General features: G+C 42.9%; 1 protein-coding gene across 13 annotated transcripts in view; it reads right to left on the reverse strand.

Moving 5' to 3' along the window:
* Positions 1-14,180, reverse strand: part of TEAD1 (TEA domain transcription factor 1) — a 263,630-nt gene that overhangs the window by 70,764 nt on the left and 178,686 nt on the right. For 10 of the 13 annotated variants that reach the window (XM_089915149.1, XM_089915139.1, XM_022555758.3 and 7 more), the window contains 3 exons: positions 3,765-3,829; positions 1,358-1,420; positions 1,206-1,268 (listed from right to left, as the gene is read on the reverse strand). In XM_089915149.1, coding sequence (XP_089771275.1) covers positions 1,206-1,268; positions 1,358-1,420; positions 3,765-3,829 — 191 coding nt within the window. The remainder of the gene's footprint in view (positions 1-1,205; positions 1,269-1,357; positions 1,421-3,764; positions 3,830-14,180) is intronic. The other 3 variants (XM_089915143.1, XM_089915142.1, XM_089915144.1) reach the window with 3 other exon arrangements.

The following is a 14,180-nucleotide window of genomic DNA, read 5'->3' on the forward strand; positions in this document are numbered from 1 at the left end:
TGTGTGAGCGAGCGAGCCAGCATGCTGCCCACTGCAGAGGGCACCCCAAATGCGCCTTCCTGGTCGCTAGACCTATTTCACAGTCAGCGTCGTTTGCATAAAAAATGTTGGAGGCCTTTGGGAAGGGTCCCAGTGTTCACCACTTGGGGCTGTGAAATCACACTTTGTCCTTTAGTTTAGAACAAAAACACAAATTTACTTAATGTATGGGGGGAAAAATCAGAACAGAACCAAAAACAGGCTTGTGGGAAAGACAACAATATGGACTACAGATTCATTTTTATTATAAAGTAAAGCTCCTCCATGCAAACTATAATCCCTTTGCATTTCTCAAATAGGGCATTATGGAGGAAAAAAAGTCATGTATGTTTTACTGCAAGTTTTGGAACGAGAGAAAATAGGGAGAACTTGCATTTTTAAGTTGTCCATGCCTCTGTTTTTGCTATGAAATATATTTTAAAAGACTGGAAAATGAGGCACATGTGCAAAAAAAAAAAATAAACTCAAGTATAAATGGAATTGCAAACATGGATTTGATCAAGAGCTTTCCCATCTCTAAGACCTATCTTTTTTTTAAGCCCTCACCTCAAATTTCTTTTTTAATTAACAAAGCCACACACTTAAAAAACATTAAGCAATGTGGAAGAAATCTGGCAGAAAATACTCTCTGTTGGAAGAACTCATGAAAAATTACATGAAGAAGATGTATTTTTCATAAGTACTGAAAATACATCAAAAGCACAAATTAAAATAATTTCTAAATTTTTTTCAGAGTAATTTCATGATGGCCACTTGGAAATGATTCATTTATAATTTCTACACCAACTTTGCATCTCTTTGACTTTTTCTCCCTCTCCTAGCTCAGGGCTGCTTGGTGGTTATTTGAAGGGTAAAAACAAAATCATGTTTCTGTGCTGAAAAGTTATCAAGACCAGCTCTCTGCTGCATTTGCATTGTTATTAGGGACACACACACACACACAAACACACACACACACACACACACACACACTCTCTCTCTCTCTCTGAGCTTAATGTGAGGCTAGTACAGAAACAGAGAGATTAGACACAAAGAAATGTAAACAGCTCTCACATGCGAGGAAACTAGGTTACCAGAATCCCAGCACCAGGCATTCACCAGTCACCATGGAAAACAGGAAGTGAGATGCATAGCAACCACAAGCCAAAAAGCAGGAAAGCGCATACCTTTAGCTTGGAATGAAAATCACGAGATTTCCTTCTGGCAAGAACCTGAATGTGACTAGACACCTGCAGGGTAGGGGAAGGGAGGAAAACAAAGGAAAAGCCTGTAACCATGGAGATGAAAAGCCCCCTACAACTGGGCAAGCCAGACGTACCTTAATGGCGGCTTGAATTTCTCGAACTTTCTTTCTTGCTAAGACCTGTATATGACTAGACACCTACATTGTTCGGGTTTATGAGGGGAAACAAAACAAAACAAAACAAAACAAAAAAAGGAAATCAAATATAAAATCGCTACTCCTTGGGAGGGTTTCGGGGTGAGGGGGGGTGGGGAAGGTTATTTGCATCTCAACAAAGCTCTGCAGTTAGGAATACACAGTCCCAGCCAGACACCAAGCCCCCAGCGCTGCTCTAAGCTTTTCAGACTGGGTCATCACTGCAGTGACTGGAGTCAGGATGAAAGTTGAAGCTAATCTTAGTTTTCTCACCCAGGAGAAATCATGGGCACGGGATGAGAGGGGGAGAGTGGGGTTGTTTTCTTTATAAAATTAAAAAGGTGGGAGTAGAGGTAAATGAAAATATTTATAGCTTCTCAGTATCAGGAGGGAAAATCCCTTTTTCTCAATTTAGAAGAGACTATCCATAAATTAGCACATTCCGCAGAATCAAAAAGCTGAAGCTGTAGGTTGTATTCTGATCTCATTAAGAGCTCTGGATTCTGTAGCAAATGTTAAAATAATACTGACATGTAAATTAGATCTCAAAGAGAAATGGAAAGACCCAGTTAGCAGAGCTTTTTTTTTTCCCCCCTTATAAATATCTTTAATCCTTCCACTCTTTTGGGTATTGACTGGGCGCCAAGTGGATTTGCATATTATTACAGAGCGAAAAGTGTGAATACAGCCAGCCAGCCATCCTGTTAAAAATCTGGGTTGAAAAACCACACGGATTTGCTGAACAACAAATTCACATTGGAGAGGTATCACCAACTGCCGCCTAAAAACATCCCCGGGATGCCGGGGTGTGGAAACAAAGCCAAGCCCAGCTTCTGAAACACAATGATTCCACTGGGTAAACAAATTTGCATCTCTTTCAGCGGGGCTTGGTTAAATTTAGAAGTGTCCCCCCAATGAAGGGGTTGGGCACATGACCAGAGCTCATAGACCAGCAGACAGCCCAGGTCCAGCACCTTCAGTATGCTGGGAATTAAGATTTGTCTGTTTCAGAAATTTAGAACCTCCCATTTAGAAGTTCAGCAACTGTGAGGCCATTACTTGATTTCAAACACTCTAGCCACCCTAAAAACAGGATTTATGATAACAAATGAACCTCTTATCTCTAACTTTGTCTTCGAGTTTCAATTTGCTTCTGCATTTTTTTTTTTTTTTAAAGTACGGAGAAGCAGGAACTCCCCCATCCTCTTCACCTCTCCATCCTGCTCCTGCTTTCACTTGTTTTCACCAGAATTTTGTTCTGATGTGATTCTCTGACTTGCTGAGGGCCACAGTGGGGGGAATATCCACCGAACAGACAATGCCCTGCCTCTGAGCACGGGCAGGAGGCCACCTGCCTCTGTGCTGACTCAGCAGTGGGCTCCCGGCTGGGGCACGGGAGCGTTCCTGGGGAAAGCTCTCCCCGTCATAAACACTCAGGAAAACAACTCATCACTGAGCAGAGGACTGGAATCTGCTGCTCAGGTTTAACGAGACCACAGTTGAGCTCGCCTTTTGGTTTGATTATAGTTTTTAAAATTCATGCCATTTCAGTCAGCATAGGTCAACATTAAAATATACATATATATTTTTTTCTGTTAACAACTCACCCATGAGGTTGGTTTGATGGTTTTCCCCCCTTCCATTTCTTTCTTTTTCTGTTTTTTGTTAAACACTAATTTCTCATCCGTTCCAGTTCTGAACTGGGTCAGAGATTTGGGCTGCTTTACATCAGAAGGAACGAAGAGCGCCAGAACGCTGACAGAGGGCAGAGGAAAATTCCTGACCCTGCTCTGCACAAAGGTATTGTAACTTCATTTCAGTCACAGCAGCTACTGACAAAAAGCCATAGCTTAAGGAGCAACAGTTCCCTGGACGCACATCATTCAGCCTTATATTCCAGCCAATACTCATGGCTGCTGGTGTTACTTTTTCATTGAAATGATGACTAATATGTAATTGTTCCAGGATTTTACAATGCGCAAAATCTCAAAATTTCATGACTTGCAAAGTATACCTGCACCTGCAGCTTTTGAAATGTTTGCAGATGCACAGTTTCGGAAAGAAATTTAAGTTTTACAATACAGTACAGGAACAGTTCATACACTGTCCTTAGCGGTGAAACTTTCCCACATGTGTATAGAAGGAACTCCAGAGACCACATAATAAAAGGTCACTGAAATGATGAACAGTGAAAACTGAGCCAATTTCAAACACCTACAACACTGACGTCCTTACAGGGAACTCCAATCGGGGGCTCCTAGGAGCCAAAGCACAGACAGCCACTGCAGCCAAAATGCCTCCTTGGGCCATTCGCTAACATGCACAATTTCCAGGTCGGTTGTTTTACCTGCTTTCTGGTCCTCGTCTTCCCTGTCCTGAGTTTGATGTATCTGGCTATCAATTCATTCCTACCTGAAAGAAAGAAGAATTTACAATAAAGTAGGTTACTTTGGGGTGGGGCGGGGGAGGGGGGGAGCCTCTGAAAAACTAAGAATTGAATTCAGAATCAGGAGTTTTTGTTGCAACTGTAAGTTTATTAATGCTAGAAAAATAAAAAGGACAATCGTTTGCAAACAATATTTCCTAGGAGAAATTAGGACGAAGGGAATTTAATTATGAACTACAGTCAGCAATTGAGGAGAGAAATGTGCCTTTTAAAAATGTGCCTTTGTGTTTGCATGCTTGTCCCTAAACGGATGGTCACTTGTATAAAAAACAAATACAAGGATTAGTGTGGGAGTATACAGACCTGGTTCTGTTCCAGTCTTATTTTTCATATTCCTTCTCACCCAGGTTTCTACTCAGAGTTAACTCCAGTTAGAGTCATAAGAGCCACGAGAGGATGAACTGCTCTGGCCACGGAAACACAACGAAAAGAAGCTACAGTATGAAGACAGACACCCCCCTAAATGTAGTCACTGTGCCAGTAACAAACTATACACAAAACTGTCAGCGCCAAAAAAAAAAAAGACTCAACCTTTTCCAAGCTTTATTACCTCTGGGGGAAAGAAAACGCCTTAAAGTATAAACAAATACCTCTGGTCCCTACTCCAAGAGACTGAGAAATCTCAAAGAGACGACCTGAACTATAATATAATGGGAAACTACACCCCCAAAGCCAAGTGGGGAAATGTATTACTAATACTATATGAAATATAAATGCACTCATACGGGACACGTGGGTCCAAACTGCCACTATAATCATCACGGTATTATCTAGTGGTCTAATTTGTGTTTGCTGTCTTACCCCCCACACATACTGCATAGCTGAAGACAGCAAGAGATTTTGTTTTGTTCCCCAAGGTCTCCCCAGCACGCAGCACACTGCTGGGCACACAGAAAGAAGAAATGAGGAACTAACACAGCCTCTGGTGACAGAGAGTACCACAAGCCCCAGACCTCCCCAGCAGAGTAAAGAACTGGCGGCCCTGGTGAGAGTGTCTTTATGGGAATCTTGCCTGAGAATTCTAAAACCTCTCCCATCGCTGCCTAGAACATTCCTGTAATTATGGCTCTGTTCTCCACCTGCCCGTGTTAGGACCGTGCAGGATAAGGTTGTCACTGGAAGGCAAGGGAATCGTGGAATCTTGGGACTGGGAAGTACTTCTGAGTCATCCTTTCCTACCCCTAAAAGTCTAAGTCCTTATGTAAGCCAGCACTTCTAGAATTAAGGAAGTAGCCCATGCTATCTTAAAATATACTGAAGAATTAAAAGACCCTCCTTATTTGAGGCTTCCTGTAACTTTCATCCCCAGATTCTTTTTGTTCCCCTTAATAAGAACAAGGCTAGTTCTTAATGCACATGACTGCCTTTCAGATATTACTGACAGCTTTCAGGTCCTCCTGCAGTTTGTATCCAGGCTAAACCTTTCCTGTTCCTTTGTTATCTGTGATAAGCTTTGGAACACTCCCATATCCATCCTGTGACCATCCTTTGTCTAGTTTCCTTTCATAGCCTGGAGCCCAGAACTGTAGTCACCTCCCTGGTCCTAAATACTCCACCTCTGTTAATGCAGCCTAACACTGCACTAGATTTGGGGGGAATCACAATAAACCGTCAACTGATGTCAATTTGAACTCTTAGGTCTTTTTCATATGGCCTAATTCTCAGATATATCCCTACCCCCCTACTTTCATGCGTAGTTGGGATTTTCAGATCCAAATACAAAATGCTGTGTGTATTTCTATCGCACTTCATCTTATTAGATTAAGCCTGTCATTCCAGTTTTTGAATCTCAGATCCTGATTCTGTGACTGAACTTACCCTTTAACCATAGGAAAAGGACCTCCAAATTCAGTTTTGAGGACTGCTTCTCAAAGCATTCTCTTTCAACTTTTGAGAACTACCAATATCCCCTGTAGTGTCATCGGGTCTACTTCTCCATCTCTCAGATGGTTGTACAGATTTTGCAATTTGTTTCAAAGGCTGGCTGACAGCAGAGCCCAGCTAGGAGTGCCTAATTACCAGAAGCCAGACCTAAATGACAATGTCTGCAGCGGAGCCAAGCATCCTCCAGCTCAGGGCCTCACTGTGCACCCTGTTCAGAGCTGAGTGGCCAGGACGAAATAAACCTAGGGCTCTGAATTACATGCAATTTCATCTGAACCTTGTCCAGATGGGAAAAACGTCTCCTGCCGCCCCCCATTTGCTTATTTTCTAGGAAAGCAGACAGAATAGCTTGATACAAGTGGCATACAACCTATATCACCAGTTTTTAATTTCTTATGGCATTTGGTTGAATGAATGAGATCAGTACCTAGGACAGCCACATTTGACTGTGCACCCTGTGGTTTATGCAGTGGCATAAACAATGTCAACTCATAATTTGATTAAAATGCTTCTAAAGACCACTACTTCTACAAGAAGACCTCATTGAGCATCTACTACGTGCTGAGCGCTATGCTACATCATTTCATGGAAAGCTGGTCATGACTCTCATGTCCCTGGTTCTTTACATGAGCAAGATTACCTTTCTTTTAAAAGCCTGTGTTCTTTCTTTCATACCATGTTTCAAGCCACGAAGAGTAATTAACTTGAAGCTGCTATGTGTTCCTTCTTGCCCTGCCATAAGGAATATTGCTGATTCAAGTTACAAATTCAAATTCCACTAACACTAAGCATCTACCGTGAACTCAAAGCAGACTGTTGATCACTTTATTTTTTGTGAATTTTTTAAATGACGATAAGGGTGGTTTTGTGCACAGAAAACATTAGTCAGGTTTACCTGGCTTTAGAAATGTTTACTTCATTTGTTTAGTTATTTTTTGAAAAACCTTAAATGCCCTAGCTCATTTTTTAAGTTTTCAGTTCAACTTACAGATCCTGTAATTTTTATAATCACTTTCAAAGGGCCATCGGATTAATGTTTGGTCCATTTTACAAACCTAGTTAAACTCCTTCAAACATTTAAACTATGTTATTTATAATCTATAATTTATTTAATTTATATTTATTTAATTCTTTTAAATATTAGAATTGTTTGATTTAACTTACAAAACCTCCTCTTAAACAACTCTTAGAAACCTAATAAATTCTCTTAAGTGCCCCAATATTGCTTAGAAATCTAGTTAAGACTTCAACCCTCCCTAAAATCAAGTCTAAGTCTGTTACTTTATTGCATATTTTAAATTGGAAATACAGGCTAACGTGTTATGTGAGCCAAATTATTTTAAATATGCATACTGAAGTACTCACATGCACAAATCCTTTAAATAAAAAGTATTAACACTATGGCTCTGATTATATTAAAAACGTCTACATTCAATTCTAAATCTTCCCAGAATTATAATATGCTTACCCTTTAAGGAAACAAGTATGTCATTCCAAATGATTTTGGAATATCTTTTTGGGTGCCTGGGGTTGTACTTATTTTACTAGGTTCTGAATGAATTCTTATTAGGAACCCTGATAGGACTTTCTGAGCCCTATTTGTATTTCTATAGCATGGCCCTCCAAACGGGTTGGATTCATACAATTCAAAGCCTTGGATTTGAATCATGGTACTAAGGTACAGAATTCTCCAATCAAGGACAGGGAACTCAGGGACACCAAACATCACGGATGTAACTGGCAGTGGGGCTCTGGTCCATACAACACAGTTCTGTTTCACAGCCATGAAGGATGCTGGTTATTAGAAATGTTAACCCTCATTTCTCTAACTCTCGCTTCCAAAAAAAAATACACATGTACACATATAGTGGTGCTTGATCCAGTAAACCTTACATTACAAAAGTTACTTTCAACTAAGTTAACTTTAAAGTTAATCATGACATTCCTAAACTATTCCTACAGTTATGTGGGTACCATCTCTCCCTGTGCCTTACATGATGCCTGTCTGGTGTATCAGGGATATAAAGACAGCCTAGCCTGCTGCCCACAAGGAGTTCACTGTCCAAAACAAGGGCTAAGGTAGAGGAAATCAGCTCTACGTGTCAGACAGCAACTGAAAGAGGTTCTAGTAACATATGTGGGTAATCAGCCACAAATAATTCCAGAAATCTAGAAAGCCTTCCCCAAAGTACTGGAATATAAGCTAGCCTTTAAAGATAGATTACATTTTCTCCAACATTATAAAAAATTTCCAACATACAAAGTCAACACCATATACACGATATACCCACCATCCAGATCCTACCTTCACTTTTTCTTTATTCGCTTTATCACATGTCACTCCATCTATCCACTCTTCTACCCGTCCACCGAGCCATCTTATTTTGTTGTTGTTGCATTTCAAAATAAGTGGCAGGCATGATAACATCCCTGCATCCTTCAGTGTGCATATCATTAACTAGAGTGATAAGACTGATTTTGATAGGCAGAATGGAGGGGGTACGCTGAAGACCCTTTTAGACAGAGGAAGCAGCATTTTAAAATATATATACAGAGGAAACTGGGGCTCCTAAAAACCAGGCATGCTGACCCTCAAGCTCCCTTGACCACTGCACACTTTCTCTTTCTGAGCCCAGGAATCTCCAGGTTCTACATTCACAGCATCCATGAATCATCTCCTTCACTCTTCTCTATAAATACCTGTAATAGCTTATAGAGCTGAGTGGCAATGTCACACTTCACCACTAAGTGTCATTATACTACAGCTTCTCTGCAGCATAGAATGTCCTTTAGAAATGCACACCCTATCACTTCTTCAAATCTGAGATGCAGCAGCTGCAGTTGCCTTTGCTTTTCCCACAGGCAAGAGGCAGCAGCAAAGGCAAACAGCCTGACCTGTCGCTTTTATACTGTGATCCTCACTAAGTGCTACGATCCAGTTTTTATTTTCTTTTTCCTTTCTCCTAAGTGACATAACACAGTTGAAAGTGAGCCCATCATTGGCTTTTCCAGCCTCCCAGATTGCTGTGAAATTTCCGCTAAAGGGGCAAGAGAGAGAGAGAGAGAGATTCCGACAGAAAGGGAGTTTGCGCTGTGCTTGCCTTACCCAGAGAGAAGACCGGTTAACGTTGTTGTGGGCTTGTGTGTAATGGGATGTGGCCTCAGGGTCATGTCTGAGGCACAGCAAATGCAGGGTCTGTGGCTAGAAATTGTAGCCCAGAGACACTCGGCTTTAACAGTGTAAGAGCCACTTTGTAATTGAATGGAGTCAGGGAGCCACAAAGAAAGAAGTAACAAATGGAACCTCCTCTTCCCTGGCTGCAGCCGGTCTGAAGGCTAACACATACTCTGGCCTGGGGAAGGGGCTTTAGTGTACTCTAAGGAAACCTCTGTTAGCCCTCTCTTTGCTGGGACGGACATGGGAGGATTCCCCCACAGGTTTTTCCCATGTTAAAAGAACGAGAATCAGATGGAAAACTCAAGCTTCTTCTGACTGCTAGACCAAAGCTGTATGAAACAGGCACTGATGCTATGGTTGTAGCCATATGGTCTTCCACACCCCCTCACAAGCCTTAACTTGGCCCAAGGGCACTATTAGGCTGTTCCTTGTTAAGACCCTAAGCTGTCTGAGCTCTGTACCTGAACACACAATTGCTTTCATGGCCTGCATCTCCTTGCCCAGTGCTGCATGTCTGGATTCTGCCCACCTCTCAAATGCCTGTCCTTCATGAGCTTTACAGCTGGGAGAGGTCAGGTCCCCTCTCCCTAAACATCCACAGCCCTTGACCTTGGCCTCTTTACTGCTGGCTCGTATATTTTCTGCCTTGTATTTGATCGTTTCAGCACACGTCATGGCTCCAAACAGAGCATAAAGTCTTTAAGAACAACAACCAATGAGGGAACTCCCTGGTGGTCCAGTGGTTAGGACTCTGGGTTTTCACTGCCAAGGGCCCGGGGTTCAGTCCCTGGTCGGGGGAACTAAGATCCCACAAGCCACGCCTTGAGGCCAAAAACAAAAAAAAGAGCCAATAACATTCATCTTTTCTCTGCCTCCCCTTCCCAATCAGCTCAATGTTTATGGAATGAATTGTCATCAGGAGCAGAAAAGAGGCTCCTATGTCCCTACAATCCAGTTTGACACTGAATCATCAGCATAAACTGGAAAAAGATGACCCAGTGAGAAGAAGCAAAGAAAGATGTCTTCTACGAGGTGACACACCACAAGGCATGATTCTGTCCTCCAACACCAGCAGCAATGCCCAATGAGAGAGCGATTTACAACGGACTTTTCTTGGGTAAGATTCTAAGAGATGGTGTTAAAATACTTTCTAGCTCTGGACCTCTCTGTATGACCTGAGGTTCATGTAAAGGAAAAAGTATCTTAGAATATGAAAGCCAACAACCAAAAAGCACAGGTGTAGGGTACACTGCAGGAACCAAGTGTCAGCTGCTAGGGAGAGGTCTACAGAACGGGGATGTTGGATGAACCTGTCCTGCTGAAGACCTGGGGCGTCTGTATCTATGGATACTCCCAGAGGAGGCAGTAGAGACCATTCACTGACCTGTGAGGAGTTAATAATTAGCCATTTCTCACACACTGCTTCATCACCCCAGCAACACTGGGAAAGAAAGGAGGTCTACCAAAGCTGGCCAGTCACCCACCGCACCTACAGGGCACAAGCAACATGCTAGGATTCTGGGGGTAAAGAGATGCCATCTCTGCCTTCAGGGAGCTTACATCTGTGAAGGACTCTCACCCGTGAGAACGGACTCAAGTCACCCTACCCCTCTCCACGCCTCTCAATCATGGCACGCATCAGAGCTGACAAGTTCCATTTATCTGAATGACTGCATGATGAACACCTGCCTCCCCCACTAAAGACAGGAATTTCCAGAGGAGCAGAGACCTTGTGTTTTCGCTCATCGCTGTGCCCCCGGTGCCAAGAATACAGCAGGTCCTCAGAAAGTATACACTGATGGAAAGAATAACTGAATGAGAGGGATGGAGGGGTACAAGGCTTAGATTGGGGGTAAACGCAGGTGCACTAAAGAGCATTTGAAATGGTCACAGAGTGTTGTTGCCAATGAGGAAGTTTAGACACCAGTGTCTCAGTTAATCCCCAATATAAATCATTGACCAAAAATCAGCACCAACCAACATGGAAAATCACCAGAATGGGCCAGGCAGCCCATTCTGCATTGCCAGAGGCTGGTACTGCATGTTCCCCATCTAAAGTCTTACAAAATGAACTGGTGGCCTTCAGGAGGTGAACACTGGCAAGTCTCTAAAATAAATATCCTCTGTCTACACTCACCCAGAGGCTTACAAGGAACAGCTTTAGAAGGAAGAATACACACACGAAGGCTGTGTTAACCCTGGTTGGTCAGAACTTATTCCTTGAATCCCTTCAAAGCGCCTGGCAATGACCCAAGTCCCACCTTCTCTGAGTTCCCATCAGTCAACGGCAGTTGATAACATTATCAAGGGATGGCTCCATAAAACACCGTGGTCCCCTTCATCTTAGCTAACAAACTACACATGTGCATAAGACTACAAGGGTCGAAGAGAGACGAGCAAGTAAAAATGTCTAATGTTATGGATTGAATACAAACAATCCCTCCATGTTGAATTCTTTTTCTTGTGTTTATTTCCAGAAGGAAAAAAAATATAAATGAAGAAAATTTTTCTAATGGCTCATTCTTTATGAAGCAATAAAGAGATGCTACACAATCACCTTTTTTAAAAAAAATTATTTATTTTATTTTTGGCTGGGTTGGGTCTTTGTTGCTGCGCGCAGGCTTTCTCTAGTTGTGGTGAGCGGGGGCTACTCTTCGTTGCGGTGCGTGGGCTTCTCATTGCGGTGGCTTCTCTTGTTGCAGATCACAGGCTCTAGGTGCACAGGCTTCAGCAGTTGTGGCTCGTGGGTTCTAGAGCAGAGGCTCAGTAGTTGTGGCGCACAGGCTTAGTTGCTCCGCGGGCATGTGGAATCTTCCCAGACCAGGGCTCAAACCCGTGTCCCCTGCATTGGCAGGCAGATTCTTAACCACTGCACCACCAGGGAAGCCCTACAATCACCTCTTTAATCCTCTACCTAGCCTTAATTACGTTATGCCTCTAGTTGTTCTTTCTAATCCATCCTATATACTGCTACTTGAAACACACCTCTGGTTCAGCCACTCTACTGCTTCAAGACCTCTGCCTATAGTCTAAAGGTCAAATTCCTTTAGTATAGTGTTCAGTATGGTCCCACCGCCTGGCCCTAACTTTTTTTTCATGACACACCACCATCACCTTAATCCATTTTACTGCCATCAAAATGCACACCTAGCTTTCAGTTCCCTGAACCATCCTGCCATTCTAAGGTTTTGCTCACAAGTACAATATCCCTTAAGACCACCAATCAAAAGCCTTCCAGGTCCAGCTCAGATACTCTTTCCTTCACAAAACCTCCATGAAAGGCCTGAAATATGCACTAGGCTTGGAGTGTGTGAAGAGGAGTGAGCCAGGGAGCCAGGTACCTGGAGCTCACCTCACAGACCAGTGGCTGGGAAAGACCACAATACTACAGAGCAAACTGAAACCAAATACACTGTGAGTTAAAAACAAGCTGCCTGGGACTTCCCTGGTGGCACAGTGATTAAGAATTTGCCTGCCAATGCAGGGGACACGGGTTCAATCCCTGGTCTGGGAAGATCCCACATGCCGTGGAGCAACTAAGCCTGTGAGCCACAACTACTGAGCCAGAACTCTGAAGCCTGCGCGCCTAGAGCCTGTGCTCCACAACAAAGAGAAGCCACCGCAATGAGAAGCCCGCGCACTGCAACGAAGAGTAGCCCCCGCTCGCCGCAGCTAGAGAAAGCCCGCGCGCAGCAACAAAGACCCAACGCAGCCAAAAGTAAATACAAAAATAAATTTATATATTAAAAAAAAAAGAAAACTGCCTTGTATATACAAGTGGGGTGAAGGGAGATGGCTTGACTCTGACTGGGAAGTAGCACAGATTCCCCATGCTGCCCTGGGCCCAAAGTACTTTACTTCATGGGTCAGGGCATTGCCCACATTGTGGCTCTAGTAAGAGTTCCTTGTGTAAAAGACCATAAGCTCCTGAAAGGTAGGTTCTATATCTTCAGCATTTTTGTGTCCCACACACTCAAGGTGTGTACAGGATGTTAACAGACTCTAACCTTGTTGACCCCAGTGGCAACCTAAGTAGACCCCCTACCCAGAGGCTCTCAGGAGAGTGTTCAGTCCTGACAGTTCCTGCCATTCATCTTGTGGGCATTCACCTTCTCTTTCATGCCCAATCTGATTACGTTGCTTTCCTACACCAACAGGTCCCCATCCATTGTAAGAAAGACACACACTCCTTAGCTTGTTACCTAAGGCTAACAGCCCGTTCCTGTACTGCTATAGTAGCTTCATAGAGTTCCCCTAGCCATCACTATGCTTTTCCACACCTCTATGTCTTTGTGTAACCATCTGTCCTTAAATGTTCTTCTTCTTCTCCTTTGCCAGCAAAACTCCTATTTATCCCTGTAAGCACCAACTGAAGCATTTCCTCCTTGACATCTGGGAGCTTTCCAAACTGAGTTAGTCGTTTCTCCTTCGTATGCTCATGTACTGAGCAGATAGCCCGGCTGCTGCTACACTGCCATTACTTACCTACAGGACTATCCAGTCGCCTCTTAGAATAGTGACTGCTCTATGGACAGAACCCATCTGGTTCTGACTCCAGATCTAGCGCCTATTAAGTAGGTGCTCAGTAAATGTTTTCAATTAAAGGAAAAAAAAAATGAATGAGCTCTCCTCTTCCATATGAAGAAAATCAGAAAAAAAAAAAGATCTAAAAAATGAGTACCTAAATTGGATAACAGCATTGTCAATACCATCTGAAATCTGTAGGCCCTTTTACAGTTACAACTATTTTAGTGAGAGGCGGCACAATTCTCCAGACTCTCGTCCTGAGCTCTTAGCTTGGCTCAAGTGTGACCAACACATGCTCTTTTCCTCCTCACCCCTCTCTCCCCCTGATGACCTCCACATGCCACAGTAATATGGGCCTGGTCCAAAAAAAAAGGTAATCCAACATTAACCCAGGAGAGTCCTGTTAATGAAAAACTTTGGTAAGAACACTCTGTTTATTTATTAATTATTTGGCCTTAGAGAAGTGTGAAATCCACACATTTGAAGTGCTAAAAATTGCTGGTCTTTAATGGAGATTCTTTAATAGTGGCATTGCTGCAAACTTTTTTTTTTTTTTGGATTCAGATGTATCATTGCCTAGATCTTCTCTGGGAAATTTGAACGTGTACTTATTAGCTGTGTGAACATGGGAAACTTGCTTCACTTCTCTGGACCTCTTTTTCATTACTTGAACTGACATACATGGTTTCTGTCCAGGATACCATACCACATGGCATCTAGTATAAACC

This window comes from Delphinapterus leucas, chromosome 7 (assembly GCF_059928025.1).
Source record: "Delphinapterus leucas isolate spDelLeu-1000000601 "Yukka" chromosome 7, BTC_Dleu_Yukka2, whole genome shotgun sequence".
NCBI lineage: Eukaryota > Metazoa > Chordata > Mammalia > Artiodactyla > Monodontidae > Delphinapterus > Delphinapterus leucas.